This window comes from Rhopalosiphum padi, chromosome 4 (genome assembly GCF_020882245.1).
Source record: "Rhopalosiphum padi isolate XX-2018 chromosome 4, ASM2088224v1, whole genome shotgun sequence".
In the NCBI taxonomy this organism is placed as follows: Eukaryota; Metazoa; Arthropoda; class Insecta; order Hemiptera; family Aphididae; genus Rhopalosiphum; species Rhopalosiphum padi.
In genome coordinates, this window is record NC_083600.1 from 8,516,420 (window position 1) to 8,533,690 (window position 17,271).

A 17,271-nucleotide genomic window follows, 5' to 3' on the forward strand; every position below is an offset into this window, starting at 1 on the left:
GAGCTCTCCATTTTCATATTCTAGGCCGTGGCACTACGTCAAAAGTATATTATAATATATTTAATGTTTATTGCTGCAAAGAACAGTATTCACAAAGTACTCGCATAACCATATTATTTTGTTATAACAATAATGTGTACACGTACGACGAGCCCACATATGCTCGTGTATTATGTACGCATAACCTACCACGTCGCTTAGATTTGTTCCCCTCCCAAGAATTTTTATTACTGAACGTTGCCTGTACTCTTATATAGGGAACGGCGAAAGAGCGAACGGCGTAGTACATCTAAGCTCGGCGTGTATGTAAATTATGCAGCAAAAGTGTCTATAACAACATTCAATCGGTTAACCCATCTAATATATTCAGTATTATTCACCTCTCTCAATACGAGTCGTGAAAATTATTATCTCAACGCGATTTAATATTAATAATAATTGTTATGATCACCTCACAACTTTCCTGAAAATTATTCGATTACGACGAACACCCAAACCAATGTAGTTAGGGTCTAATATTTTAGGCATATAATACCTGTAACGGTGGAAATATTATTACCGTCTACGTTATTCAAAAGCTCACCATTTATTATAAATGTATGTTGCACACCGCCATTTCATCATTTATTCAAAATCAAGATTTTTGAAAATGTTAAGTACTTATTCTTAACGACCATAATAATTTAGATTTTTTCATACCATATACAATATTATGTTGGGTGATATAAGCATGTTTTTATCAATTTCGATGTTTAAAAGAAGTAAATTACTTAAAACGAATGGCTTTTATTTTTTTTTTAATACCTATACATAATATCTAAACCAAAATCTAAAAATTCTGAGTTTTCTATCAATAGCATAATAAACCAATAGGAAATTCAAATAATCAAAATGTATATAAATAAATAATGAAACAGATAAAAATAGGGGTGAGCATGTTTGATTAAAAGATAATATAATATATATATATATATATATATATATATAAGGCCTTATTAATTAATTTATTTCCGACTTATTCATATAAACCTATTTAAATATTAAATAAATAATTTGAGTGTCGTTTAAAAAAAATGGATTTGAGAATAACAAAAAACGCTACAAAAAAATATGAAATTAATTAAAAAGCGACGCGACGCGGCCATCCGATACGATTAAGGGTTTTGTATATTAAAAAAGGTTGTTTGCAGAAACAAACCTGGTGTAGAGGACATTATCCTTTAAACCTATATAATAAAGCGTAATACAATATAATATATTATATACTCGTAGTTAATTATCGCATTCGCCGTTATCTCTCGCTTGTACTTATGTAAATAGAGACGCGCGTGTCACGTCCCTTTGTTTGTTTAACGCAGCGACGAGTTGGATTTATATCCGATTTACTATTAGGCGGCCAAATATTATTTTAAGGTCTCACGAGGATGAGTTTGCCCGCCGCGTGTCTGTTTTCCTTGCATATTATCATCATCGTCATCGCTATTATTATACCTGTACGGCGATAACCAGTCACGCACAATAGCGTTATAATCTATTATAATTATTATACGATTGGTGGCGATGACGACAAGAAGAAAATAGGCAATCTTCGGTTTACATTCGTGTGGATGACAATTCAATTGCGCCGGGAAATTTTAATTATAAACCAAACGCACCTTAAAATGTTTTTGGAAAAAAAATGATTTTAGATTATTATGATTAGGGTCTTGCGCACGAATAAACCCTAAACCTTAACACCCTTAAAAAACCATTAAAAATTAAACTTTTAAAATAAATCCAACCCATATGGTGTTTTTTTCAAAACACCCGAATTAACCGAAATCTGAATAAAAGATTCCGGTGAACCCAAAATCTGAATATTTTTTTTATCTCACAATTTTTATGTAATATTATATATATATTTTAATACGTATAAATTATTAAATATAATAACATAAATTATGGTAAAAATATGTATTTTTTTTATGGAGATCTAGTTTAATATAAGGATTTACGTTCATAACAAATCGGATCACTTATTAATTTTTCTTATGTTTTAACCTAATTACTAAATATCCGTATTCGCCTATATAATAATAATGGTTATTAACATCCAAACGTCTGTTTACATTTTTTATTCCGGTGTTTAAACACCCGAAACCTGTAACCCGAATAAGCGATTCGCATGCAAAGCCCGGGTTATGACAATTTATTGTTCTACTAAAATTTTTAATTAAAAAAAAAAAGAAGGAATTTCGCTTAATTACCAGACTCGATAAAATAAAAAATAACAGGTTTTGTGTATGCCTTTATCTTGCACGTATATTATAATATCGCAGCGCGCACTAAGGGTTTTCAAGCTGGATACTTACTGTGGCAAAAATATGAAAAATTAATTTTTTTACGAAGATCAGTGACCATACAATTAAACATGCAAAAATAAATTCAAATTATTTCAGAGATCATATGCGAATTTACAGGAAAAACGATTACCACGCCTCACGGAATAGAGTTGTTATAATTACTTATTTGTAATTATTAGTAGGTACCATTAGATATTATTATTGTCATTATTATTATTATCATTATTATTTTAGTTTTGAAAGAATTAAACTTGATTCAAGTCACATTAGTCTCTGATTTTTTTATATAACTTGAAATAACGCCAAAAAAGCACAAACCATAGACTAGACAATTTATCATAATACAATATAGGTAACTAATTTTTATTACAACTAATGAAAAAAGAATTTAAAAATTAAAGTATAATGTCTTCATATTTCATGTAAAAAATAGTCATCTGAATTTGTATATTTCATAAGGCATCAAAGCATGTTTTTTGTACTAAAAACGAGTTTGCTCAAATATCTTTAAACTTACCTCATTATCGCAGGTCAGCAACCGTAACATCCAACGTCTTGCTAAATAAACCATTCGTCTTCCCTTATTTGCTGATCATCAAACATGTACTTTTCACCCTCTCTCTAGTAATAACTAGACACTACTAAAAAATATATCTAATACTTAAACATAAATTTAAGAAAAATTTTCTTCTCCGCAGTGGCGTACTTAAATATGGGACAGCTGTTGGCTACGATGGGCCGATGTGAGGAAGCAGAATCCGTGCTGAAGCTGTGCGTTTCACTGGACGGATCTTATTCCAAGGATCCTATGAACCACGAGACCAGTAGGGTGTCGGCACTGGTCACATTGGGCAAACTGCACGCAGACAGAGGCAGGCACTCGGACGCGGTGCAGGCCTACAAGCACGCAGTTGCCATTCTCCCACCGTACTACAACTCTCGGGTAAACATTATTGAATATTTATAATTACCAATATGATAATAATTGGATAATATAATTATTATGTATGGACAAGGCTGGTGCCAAATATTGGTGCGAAAATGTCTTTGCTCCTCTCTCTCCAAATTATCAAATACCATTTTTTATTAGATACAAAATATTTGTAAAATAAAATAAAAATAATAAGGACTCTAATTATATAAAAACACTGACAATACCTTAGAGGTAATAATTTTTTTATAATTAATAAATAATAATAGAGTTTTTAATAAATAGGTAATTAAAAAAAAATATTTCGATTTTCAGTTTAAAATTATTAGATACATATATAATATATATATAATTAAATATCATTAAAATGTTTCACTTATAGCAGGTGCCTCACTTATAGCTGAGCTTGCATATAACAAATCTTATGCTCGAGCAACAATATACGCATATCACTATGTTAAAACAATTGTTTTTATAACTCTATCTACATCTCTTAGACGAACAAATATAGTCCTTTTAAAACACTGCAAGCGTACTCGACGAAGCAATGACATAAAAATAGCATCATCTCCACTATCTGAGAATTTTGACCATCCAAATAAGGTGTTCATCCTGAATGTATCAATGTCTTGTAATAAAGTCATTTCCAATGTGAGAAAAGTAAAGCGTGCTTAAAAAAAAGCCGATTGTTGCAACTAGAAGATCACTGAACTACGATATAATTAAGTCATACTTCGTGTTTTGGTAAAGATAGCTAGATAATACGTGTGATAAAATAAAAGATACGGTATAAAGTAAGGATCACGTAAAAAATATCGAGAGCAACGACCAAATACAGTCCAGAAAACAACCCTATTGAATCTTTTAGGTACGCAACCATAATAAAATCGGAAGTGCTTGAAAAAAAAATCTATGTAATAATATTATTATAGGTGAATGAAGTAAAAACACTAAAAATTAACACGTGACTCCGACTAATCTTGGGTTGAGTGTTTTAGTGGTTTTTTTATCGTATTATTTATTTATTCAACGCACCCTTTTCGCTTTTCGCCCTTCGTGTTAGCGTTAATAATTAACACAATGTTGTAGTCAACGTCGTCGTCGTTTGCTGACCCTTTGTTTTCACCCTTGTTCGGTGGTGGGTGTTTTGTATTGTTTTTTGTCTTCCGTTATGATTTCCCGCCATCAAACGGTCCGGTAAAACAAAACGTACACCACACGTGCTCCAGTCGCTCTATTCTTAACAGCACGATAAAGCGAGTCGTGTTTCGTGCACTAAACCCTATTATATGACTTTATTCACTAACCATCTATTAATTAAGTAATAAGTAGTAAGTTAACATTTTTATTCAAATTTTAATTTTTAATTTTTCGTATACGTGCGGGCATATATTATAATATCATACCAAATAAGATGCAAATACTTGACAGGTGAAATTGTTATTTTTTTTTTCACTCAAATACAGACAATCGTGTCCAAGAAATAAGTTATAAAAAAAAAATGAAAATTACGTACATCAATAATTCTCATCCTCATTTTAGTTCAAAGTATTTAGATTTTAGACCCTCCAAGTGTAGTGTATTTACTATTTAGGTACATAAAAAAGACTTATTATATTATACGCTTAATTGTATGACATTTTATTTGGGTCTTGAATTTGTTAATATAATATTATCTCATGATATATACGTTTTTTCACTACAGTATAGTAGTAGTGGTGACACGGCGTCCTGAATAGTCAATTTCACTACACAACTATCATACGGTCTATTTTATGATATCTTGAGGCTCAAGACTTGAACCAATTTTTTTTTATTTTACAAGAAATAAATTAACGCTTTTTATTTAGTAAAGAATAAAAACACAGCATAAGTAGGCTCGTTTGTACAAGAAAATGTAATACATTTAATAGGATTTAGTAACAAGGCACAGCACCGTCTAGGCTTTATCCGATGTCGGGGATTATTTAGTAAAGTTTGAACGTAATAAGCTCGCACTAATATCACGAGTGGATTAAAATAATAAATTTCGCGGGGAAATTATTAAAGTGATTATAAAATTGTACAGATTCCAGCATAGGTAAATTCTTTAGAGAAACATTTTATGTTACACGAAGTTAAAAATTGAACTGTCGAATATAAACAATGTTTTCAAGTTCTGCGTACTTATAACTTACTTTTTGGAAATCGTTTAATGGAGTCTGTTTACGTCCGTCACTTTTACGCGGTTTCACATAATTATAGATACTTCATATAATACGTTATAAGAGCGATATATACGTAGACATTATATATTGTTTAATCAATGCATAAATTAGTATTATATATTCAGCGACAAAGGCAACCAACAACAAAGTTTGCCGAATTTAAGTCAATCTAGATGCGAAATATGGTTGCGTAAACTTCTATCGGGTTAGCTTAACTTCAAAGTCTAAAATACCTAACCACGTCGAATAGAACAATAGTAATATCATTTATATTCTTAGTCTACGGACTACGATGGCCCAACCGTAACTTTGGCGGTGATCTCCAGAAAATCTCAATAGTTATTAATTTATTAATAATCCTTCGACATAGTAACGCAATACTTTAATTGCCATTCAAAACCGACTAGAACAAATGTCAGTCATTTAGGCAAGATTTAATTAAAAGATATTGCATAGGATACAGAAACGTTTTAAGTTAGATAAATAATCTTTCGTGCAAAACTCGATCAAATACTTGCGATATATTTAATACATCGTGGCTCGTATAATATAAACCAATCTGGAATTAAATCTATGGGCTATATACACATAGCTGAGTGCCATTAAGGCATTTTTAAAAAAATAATTTATACGAAAAAAAAATACTAAAATAATGAAGTATAATTCTTCATGTTTATTACATGTCATTGTAATAACTTATTAAATTAAATAGTGGAAAATGTATTACTCAAAAAGCCAACATCACCGGCCGACGGTCGTGTACACAATGTTTATTTTATTAATTAATTAATACCATATCATGTTCACTGCATGGCTATTATAATTAATAAACCATATCAGTTGTCGGATATAAACAATAAGTTAATATTGAAAAACCTATACACCGAATACACTAATATAAATACTATACCCGGTATAGACCGGAAGTATTGGAGGTTCGTGAGGATAATGTTATTATAGAGGTACAGATTTTAAATTAAAAAGGCATAGGTATAATAATGTACACCGATAGGCCACGAATAATTCAATTGTTACGATAATAACTTTCATTTAATATGATATTTTTGGATATATTATCTCTGCAGTATTTTATCGTATCGTGTGTAAAACGCTGAATTTTAAATCAAAAACTAACCATTATTTTATAAACTTTACAAAGAACAGTGTTCGAGCTCATTTAAACATTCCTTAGAGCCAGTCATAAAACTTTTGCAATGAATAATATTTGTTTCAACGAATTTTTAATCACATAAACAGTACACAATATACGAAAATTATTTATCAAAATTATTATGTGTATAATATTATATTATTCAGGGTATTGTGAGTTTTTGTTTTCAATAACAGCCGTTGCAAATCAAGCACTAGTTATTTACCATAAATACGTATTGACGGATTTAATCACGAAAAAATTAAATTAAATTAATAATAACGATAAACGTATGAATATATAAAAAAATATTTGCGAAATATACGAGTAATAGGTATACATTTTAATAATATTATTCACTGCCCTCAACACTATATATTATCTCATTTTTCTACTCGTAGGTATACGAGTGTTCCAATAACTATGAGATGTTTCCCAGATTTTTTTCACTCATTGTGAAAATAACCATTTTATCGTGGAATCATAAACAATATTCTGTTATATAATGAATATTCTGTTATATAATATGTGTATGAGTGTTATTTTAATTTGCAGGTACTGTTCAGTTTATACGGTGATGCGTTGGCGCAACTCAACAGACACAGAGAAGCCGAAATGTGGCACAAGGCGGCACTGGAAGTCGGGCCTGATCATGTTCCGGCACACTTGAGTTATGGGAAATGGCTCGCAAAAAATGTGAGTAGAACGTTGTCACTATACTACACGCGTAACATAATTTCACAATAATATTATATTAGTATAGTCCCTTCATATGATGTTTGTTAATATGTTTATCTCAATGATACCACTGACGCAGTGATATTCCTTTAAATATATAAAAAAAATTAATAAGCGATTAGTTTATAGTTATTTTATAATTATGAATCACGAATACGTACGTAGCAATTCGCTTCTAGTCGGATGATAATAATTTTAATATTTAACCTAAACGCCATGTTATTTTAAAAATGTGTTGCAAAGTGAAAAAATACGACAGTAATAAATGATAAATTTTAACTTTTCCCCTTCGCACTATATAATGTAATATAAAAAATATTATGAGACAAATGATAACTAAATATCGATTAAATAGTGATGGAGTATAATTCGTATCTTTATTAGTTTACTTTTTTTTTAAAATAATTTTCTTGGTTACGATTAAACGATTTAAAAAATTAAGTTACTTTTAGGCTTTAGCTAAATTACATAACGAGTGACTTTTTTAAAGTTAATTTTAACTTAATGAGTTAAAATGTATTCTATTACATGCAGCTAGTAATCAGTTATTTAATTGTGTAGTAATTTTATGATTTCCTAATATAAACTCCAATGATTAAAAATACATTTTTTTTTATTATATGCGAATTATTGTTTGTACGAGAAAAAGAACTTAACTTAACGCCTTAAAAGAAATAATTAATTTGTCCAGTCCTATTCCTACCTATGCATGATTACGTTCTCTGAGAGACTGCAATTTTACATATCTTTTTATAATCATTAATATAATTTTATTATTATTCACCGATTTCATTCGTACATGTTTTTGATTTTGAAAAAAAAAGTTTTTACACAACAGTTTAGAGTACTTTTGTGTGTAGATAAATTTTTTTTCTTGTATACATTTGTTTTTTATTTATTTTTTTTTAACGACAATACATAATTGTATTTCCGTGTTCAAAAATAAAACACATTTCTACACATTTCAAATATACTGCAGCGTTGAACGAAAATATTTTTTTTTTATTATTTTTTTTTTTTTTTTATGTACCAACCCATAATTTAAAGTTTAGACGAACAAAGTTATGCCACTCTTATCTTTTGAAAACATTTAATTGATACTTGTGAACAGTTATATTATAAATCATTGGCTCGGTTTATTTAGTACATCGCGATGTTAAGAAAACTATTCCGCATCCGAATACGAAATTAAAATCTTTATAGGTCATCACCAACATCCATATTATTAAACCAATCGATATAACAAGCCATTTACCAACGGGATTTGAGTGTGGCCGGTCAAATGTATCGCCGTTTACCTAGATCATAATAGTATTATAATATATCGTTGACGGTTTTTCGCTCGTGAACACGACGAGTATATTGTGCAAAAATCATATTATTTACAACCACATTGTTACACGAATTTATAATAAACATCCATCTGTGTGCGCAAGTGCGACCTCGGTGTTGACATTTTATTTTTTTCACATACATGTCCGAAGCTCATTATACGTACCCCACTACCCCATAAAATATGACGTCCGTTTACGTACGGGCGTATGAGCACAATAAATATAATATATAAAACAAATAAAACGCTGTGGGACGACGATAACACGTCTTGACATTACGCAGCGCGGCCGTTTCGTTTACATGTGTAGGTACACATAATTCGTTAGTACACACAATGCACATATAATATATTATTATACGGGTCGTAGGTATACACAACATATAAAGTGCATAACCCTCTTCTGTCACGGGAACGTTATTGCATTACTACAGATACCACCGCAGCAATACGACTATGTATGACGTGTATATTACTATTACACGGAGTGATCTGTTGTTAAATGTCCGATGGTGGTTTTTTTTATTTTTATTTTGCTAAACTCTAGTGGTTTTTATCGCGAGGAGTCCTTATAATTTATTCACTTTTGTAATTGGTCCTTTCAAAATAAATATTCTATCATAAGTTATATTATAATCGTAATTTACTATATTATAATATAGTATTTAAGTTTTAGGTATATTATATTATAAAAATCTTTTATTTTCTAAATTACATTATATAAATTTCTAATGTTTTATTATAATGTATGTAAATTATTATAAACTTTATATTCTCATTACAACCTAATAATGCTTATATGAACAGTTAAAAATGATGGTCATAACGCTTATTCATATTTTTATTAATTTTGATATGATTTCTTACACTTACGTACTATGCATTGTCAAAAATATCTAGTGAATAATATCAAATCCTAAATAAAACAGGTAATTTTATAATTTCCAAGTCATTATTCATTATTTACGGTGTCTAATAATCGTAACTTTTAGCAACACACACATACACATATTATATTTATAATATATATCATCCACATTAAACTGATCATCGACCCAAATGATTTTTTACTAAACACTACCAATATTATATTAGACTCTGTTGCCCATTCATCAATATTATACTATAATATTAATACGAGCCGGATACAACTGACCCTAATAAGCATGGGCCAAAAATACTTAGCACGTACCAATACGTGCCGACCAACCGTTGTGTATTGTTCTACAAGAACCGATAACAAATAATAATATTATATAAAATTCGCTAATATAAATAATATATGTAATTAACAATAAAGGTGGCGATTATTGCCGATCGGCTCTCGAAAACATGCAAATAAAAATATAGAAGACAATTCACACACTTCCAATACATAATAGGTAATATAATAATTAAAGCTAAATTATGGTGATTCACGTAGGTATTATACACACGCGGAATAATAAAAATAGGGGAATTCGCGCACACAATAATATATTATAGGTAATATAATATAGCGTGACAATAAATAACAAAACGTTCACACTTGCTACATAACAAAATAATAAGGTGATTCACACCAAATTTTATAACTTAATTTTTGTATCTAATTACTTTAAAGTCTTATGCACTTCTTTCACGGTGGACAACTAAAACGATTCTAACACATAATTATAGTTCACAATATAATATAGACAATAATTTATACGAAATATAACATAATTCCCGAATACAATTAATATTATGTGTTGTGTATTGTGTGTGTCTGAGAGAGAGAGAGAGAGAGAGAGAGAGAGAGAGGTTCGGCCGGTCGATGACAAATATGGGTCGTAATATAAATAATAATATAATAATAAGATGCATAACGCGTCGGAATAGAACAATATCGTATAGCCCAACGAAGTATACGGAATCGTGTCGATGTCTCAAAATTCTCAACGCATACGTCCTATAGGCTGAAATTTGTGTCAAATCGATGTATCAGATTGAATAATGAAATCTCACAGCCGTACGTCAGAGATTTTCGATAATTCGATATTATACCGTTACAGAGGTTACATTCTTTAAATTGTATGATGTATGACTTTTCTGCAAGTTTAGTCCACTATGACGGAAAGATGAAAGTAAGTTTACCGTCTAAGTTAAGTGCGTAAGACTTAATTGCGGAAATCTTTTCGTTGACATGTCCATACATATCCAAATATTATCAAAACTTATACAATCATTATGTATCATTAATTCTTGATTGGAAGTCGTTCAAATTTTAAGATATTTACACGATTTATCTCTATGAATTTACTGTATCAGGTTTCGGATTACGCTGAAACCAAAATCGAATGTTTACTCTTATTTATTTTAAACACCAAACATTTGAAAATTAGTTAAGCATATTGTTAAGAATTGATTTTCCTATCAACATACAAATCATACCATGAGGTAACACGTATCAAGTATAATACTGTGCAGTAATAGGCCAACAAATATATTTAAAGATTACAGTCTATACACTGTCATAGATAAATTATTATTACTATTATTACTCTAAATCTAAGTTAAACACATCACTTTAAATATATAATATTATACTGATGATATAGTATATGTCATTAAGCTTTAACGTCGAACACGCTATGAATTTTTTGTGTTATAACATTATGTTTATATCAATATCAATAAGAACTTGTTTATCCGCAAGTCAATATAGAATTAAAACCACCACTCCCGACGGCATCTTATATATGTGTAAAATGTACATACATACAATCGATAATAAACAATATATACAGTATAGTATTATATATGTAGTGTAGGTGTACCTGCATATAATATATAATACACCATGTATACATTCGGACTTTTGTGTTTGGATCTGCAGTTGTCTATACCAAAGTTTATTTGTCAAATCGTACACCGGCGGGAGTTTATATTTTCATCTCCGAGTGCAAATAGTAATAATAATAATAATACAAAAATAAACCAAAAAGAAAATAACAGAAAAAAAAAATGTTTTCCTTTCCGACTCACGCTGTGACCTAGTTTTTCACGATGATTAAAAATCTATTGTTCTTTTGTTTGTTTTTCCGGTTTGAGAACTTGGTTGTTTTCAATACGGTGACGATTAAACGTTAAAAAAAACCGGTAGATTAAAAAAATAAAAAAAAAACTTCATTCGTTAATCCGTCAACGCTCGTGAGTCCGACAAACGGAAATAATTCGAATTGTATTCATCGGCGCGTTACCATAATTGAAACATCGATTGGATTGTGTACCTACAGATACACAGTGACGCAAACGTCGCCATTTTAAAATAAGTATATTACTTTTGTTTCGTTTGATATTGTTTCGCATTGATATTTATGGTATACGTTTATAACATTCGTTTTTTATAAATAAAATTCAAGATTTAAAAATAAAAAATTGCGATACGATAAATAAACTTTACTTAATTCAGAACATAAAGAAATACGTAAACGTCAACATCGTGAATAATTATTGAGTCTTGAAACAGTTGAAACACTTATTAAGTTCTCATCTGTATAATGTCTTAAGCGGACGTAAGTTTACAAATTTAATAATTTATTAAATAGAGTCCGGCGTATCATTGGTCTCCAAGAGTAAAAACTGCCAACAAAATGTAAAGTGCGCCAAATACTAGTAATAATAAAAGCCGATGTAAATTCACTTGTACAAATCGCATGTATATTATTATATAGAATGCAACCACGCGAGCATCAAAATACTATACGAAAAACATCGTTTTTAAAATAACAGCGCGTAATCAATGTGTTTCTGGTTCATTATATTTTTCGAGCTACTTTCACTGTTTACACATCTGTAGCAAGACTACATTTTCTTTTACAACCCATTACCACGATAAATGATAAAATATATTGTAAATCTGTTATCATTTTTATTTACCGTCGATTACTTTCGACGGTTATTTTTCTATGATGTAATTTCAGAATGACATACGTTAAGGAAATTCGATCCCGCCTGTATTTTCAACCAAAATATACCTATTTTATGACAATCGCACTGATTATCCTATTTCTTTGGATAAAACTTCTGAAAACATATTTATGTTCATCATAAAGGTAAATAGAAAACAGATGTTTCCACTTTTTAAAGATCAAACACTTAAGCCCCTTAAAATGTTGAATATTAAGAATTAAAAAAATATATTTAATATCAAAATGAAAACATTAAAACGTCTGTTTCTTTTACACACATTCCTCTAGTCTAATATTATAAAACTTCTCCATAAAACAAGGAACAATAATTAACCTACTCGGAGTACAGGACACACTTACCTACCAATACTTTATGTAGAGGGAAGAACCCACCATTTACACCACCTGTGGCGTAGAAGTGTACAACTAACACTCAAACACTTATTAACCAAACGCGAAATTTTCAACGAGAACGAATAGAAACTGTAACCACCTCCGAGTAATTATCAGTCCAAACCTAACTACAACAGTCAAGCTATTCAAAATATCTCAAACTTTCTAATATGTACCATACAATATAAAACTATAATATAACCTAAGTACGCGTCCTAATAGTTTAAGTTTAACACTGTACTTTGTTTTATCTACAATGGTCAATGACCAATGTATTTAATAAAAAAAAATCGGAAACGATATAATATAATATAATCTATATTAATGTATTATGTATTACTATATTACAAAAACACTTTGTTTTCTTAACTTTTTAGATTGTTTTTTTTTTTTTTTATTACTTTTGTTCATTGTGTGATTTGCATAACAAATGTATTTCAGAGAACGCGTATTCACGAAGCAGAAAATTGGTTTCTACGGGCAAAAAAATTGGCGCCCGGTGACGCGTCCGTGTACAAACATTTCGGTCGGTATATATTTTATAAAATACATTTCGTAATAATAACAACATTGTATCGTCTTCTTAAAAAAAATTGCTATAACAGTTAATAATATTTAAATATATAAATATTCGTTACCGGTAAAATCTTTTTTTCACAGGAGTTTTCCTGCTGGAACAAGAACGGTACTCTGAAGCCGCATCGCAGTTAGTAGAAGCCGTCGCACTTGAACCCGAAGACTACGACTTGACTGTTACAGCAGCCACCGCGCTTAGGCAGGCGGGCGTGTCGCTCAGGGCTGAGGAAATGTACAGAAAAGCAGCCATACTCAGGCCACAAGTATGACAATTTATAAATAATATTTATTTATTTTACTCGATATAAATTATAAAGTGAAGAATCTGAATTGTATTTGCACTCGACATCAGTGATGTGACGATGACATAACAGATCTATAAGAATATTTGTAAATGTTTTAAATTAACCACAAGGACAAAAATATGAAAGTGTAAGTCAACAGTAATTCTCGATTTTGGGCAAACCTCGACCACCTTTTTTATTTTCTAGAATTTTTAATCGTATTATATACTAGTGGTCGGACAATACATTCTTATAACGATTGCAATAATAAATAATAAATGTAAAATCCACAAATATTATTAATATAAACAATATTTGACTTTAAAATTATCTATTTCTTTTTGTGTGTGTATGTGTGCATCTATCATCGTCTTTTGAAACTATAAAAATGATTAAGATTTTGAACTAAAGTATCTTTTTTAATAGAAAAATGAATCTTGCGAGGATTATAAAAAAAAATAATTTTCTATACTTAAAATCGATTTTCTAATTTTATTGTAATTCAAAAATGAATAGCTGTAAATACTTGAAATGCTCACTGAATGAAGCTACCTGTTTATAGACATTTAAACTTATTTTTTTTACATAAATTTCGATGAAATGTAATCCAAAATTCCACATCAATTATTAAAATTGAAATATAGAAAAAACAATTAGCGTGTAAATGCACAATTTTTTTATACATTTTAAAGTATAAATGTTTACAACATTTGTTAATGTTTTTGAAGTTAAAAATGTTTACTATTTTTATGGCTGAGAATTATATATTCAATTCAATGATTCTTTTTAAGTAGTTCTTTCTGAAAACAAAAAATATAATAAATATACAATGGCATACATATTTTTCAATTTATATAAATTATATTCTATATATTATTATAAAGTGACAACAATCATTCCCTATATATTTAGAGAGGATTAAAATATTATTAATTTTATACTTAATTGTAATTTTCTTAAATCAAATTATTTAAGTTAAGTTTAAATCGGTGTAAAAAGAATTTTAGTAATCAGAAAAATATTGTGATTACGAATATTTCCCATTACACGCAGTTCATGTAAATTTTTATGACTCATCGTTATTCGTTTACGATATTATTATAATCTGTTCGCTTTATCCTTTACTATTCTCGTAATAAATTAATATTTAAAATCGATTTTTATTATTCACTGTTTAAACATCAACCATAATAACTCGACTGCAACGACCGTAAACCCGATCGGTACATTAATAATTCGATACTGTTATGTATATAATATGTATTTTACTTTATGTTTTAAATATTACTTAATTCTCCTGTTGACATTTTTTATTGCTTAAGAAATGGGGGAATACTGATCGATCGAAATTCAAAAGAGGGACTGAAACATTTTGAAGTGAACCACACCGTTACACTGCACGTATACACTTAAGGAAGGTACATAAAGTACATTAAAATGCAATGTCGTAAATTAGTTTTTTGGTTATACTTTTATAAAACTTGCGTACGGATACAGATATAAAATAGTGGCAATGTACCGCGTTTCGGACGGAGATTCTATTTATAGAGTTTCATGAATTCACATTTTTGTGTTGTGTAAGCATTTTCTCGGCGTCTGTTTATGTGTACGTGATTTGGAACGTAGCCGAAATGAAAATCCGTACGATAAATAAATCATCACGAGGGTTGGTTTGGTCTATATTATATAATCGCATCTGTGTACAGGACTACGCTCGCAGATAGAGCATATAACAATAATTTTTGTATAATATTATATTATAAAAGTTAACGTGATAGAAATTGAAAACGACTAGGTTCGTGTGGACGGAAAATAGAATGGATAGAAGTGACTCGGAATAATTAAAATAATAAAACAATTGAAAAAAATCTCTAAATCCCAAATATTATATTACCACACATCACTTTCATACATTTCGAGTTGGTATAATATTTACCGAAATAGTAATGGTAAAAACCGATTAAACTACATCAAATTCTGACACTGCTCATTGCCGAAATTTTTCATTTCTCAATTATTTAGAAATTTATATTTTCACCATTTTCTGTTAATAATTTTTCACGTTCATTATATTGTTGTTTAATATGATTCCATAGCCATTTAATCTTATGATTGTCTCGTCAGATACCACGTAAATACTTTCATAGAACTCTTCCCTATCAATGCCATCCCTTTTACTGTGCACCAACGATCGATATCAATGGTGGTTCCCTCAACTCGAACGTTTTAATACGTTTTGGTATAAGCAAATTCACCACCTATACAACTACAAACTATATTATTATTGATTCTCCCGGGCTTCTGTTAATATTTTACTCGAATAATCGGTCATACACCTACTTATTTTGTGTAACTCCCACTGTAAGATTTGTAACCGTTGACTGCAATTTGCTTTGGCAGTGAGCTATGCGTACAAAGATTAGTCGGCTAAGGAAATAATAATTCATTTGAAAAAAAAATATATTTTAAAAATACTTAAAATAGTATATTATTATGTTATTACAATCATCACAAAAAAGTGACTGGCCGTCAAATATTATATTGTTGTATTGTAATAGACACAGTCGGAGATCACGTTATCCGAGTATATAATATCATATCAACGTACCTATCTAAAAATGTATATAATGCACGTAATCCTCGATAAAGTTCAAGTACAAGTTCCGAAAATAAAAGAAAAATAACAGTGTCCTACAGTATTTTGTATGATTTCGTTTGGTTAATTTTTTTTCATTCGCTTTTATTCGTCCAACCGACTACATAATAATATAATATAATCGTTAAAAATGTTAAATAACGTTTCACCGCTCGTCCGATTACGTTGTATATCTTATGCGTATTATACTAACATCTTCGTTTTTGTTTAAAAGATGAGTAAAAATCATCTACCGTAATATTATGTTTTACTAGAAACTCATTATTTTGTATGGCTATTATTATGATATTATATTACAATAATCGTTTTTGAACCGTCTGGAATTATGCCGTCTATACAATAGTTACGGGGTGGCCCCGTCGGCTGAACAGCAGAAGCCAGGGGCGCTCGGCCAGAAGAAGATTATGCGGGAATTTCGATTTTGCCTGCGACGAACGGTTTAATTGAAAACACGCCCCTCTTCGGGTTTAATTCAGACGTCCGAAACCATCATCATTTTTGCATGACCCCCATCCACCGTAATCCTGACTGTGTGGTGCAGACATCGGTGACAACGCGTTTGTTAACCACAACTATACCAATCGAGATGAACACTGCACACAATCAGAGAACCGTTGCCGCTTACGATTATAATAATATAACATAACGATTTGTAAATATATATACTGCAGCGGTATACGGGCCATGTATCTTTGGTATATTATATTGGTATATAATCCATTTGTATAA

General features: G+C 29.9%; 1 protein-coding gene across 3 annotated transcripts in view; it reads left to right on the forward strand.

Annotated features, from left to right (window-relative positions):
- The window catches only part of LOC132929856 (protein O-mannosyl-transferase TMTC2-like), a 285,751-nt gene that overhangs the window by 263,491 nt on the left and 4,989 nt on the right, over positions 1-17,271 (forward strand). For all 3 annotated transcript variants that reach the window (XM_060995466.1, XM_060995465.1, XM_060995464.1), the window contains exons 8-11: positions 3,041-3,285; positions 7,186-7,326; positions 13,468-13,552; positions 13,687-13,865. In XM_060995466.1, coding sequence (XP_060851449.1) covers positions 3,041-3,285; positions 7,186-7,326; positions 13,468-13,552; positions 13,687-13,865 — 650 coding nt within the window. The remainder of the gene's footprint in view (positions 1-3,040; positions 3,286-7,185; positions 7,327-13,467; positions 13,553-13,686; positions 13,866-17,271) is intronic.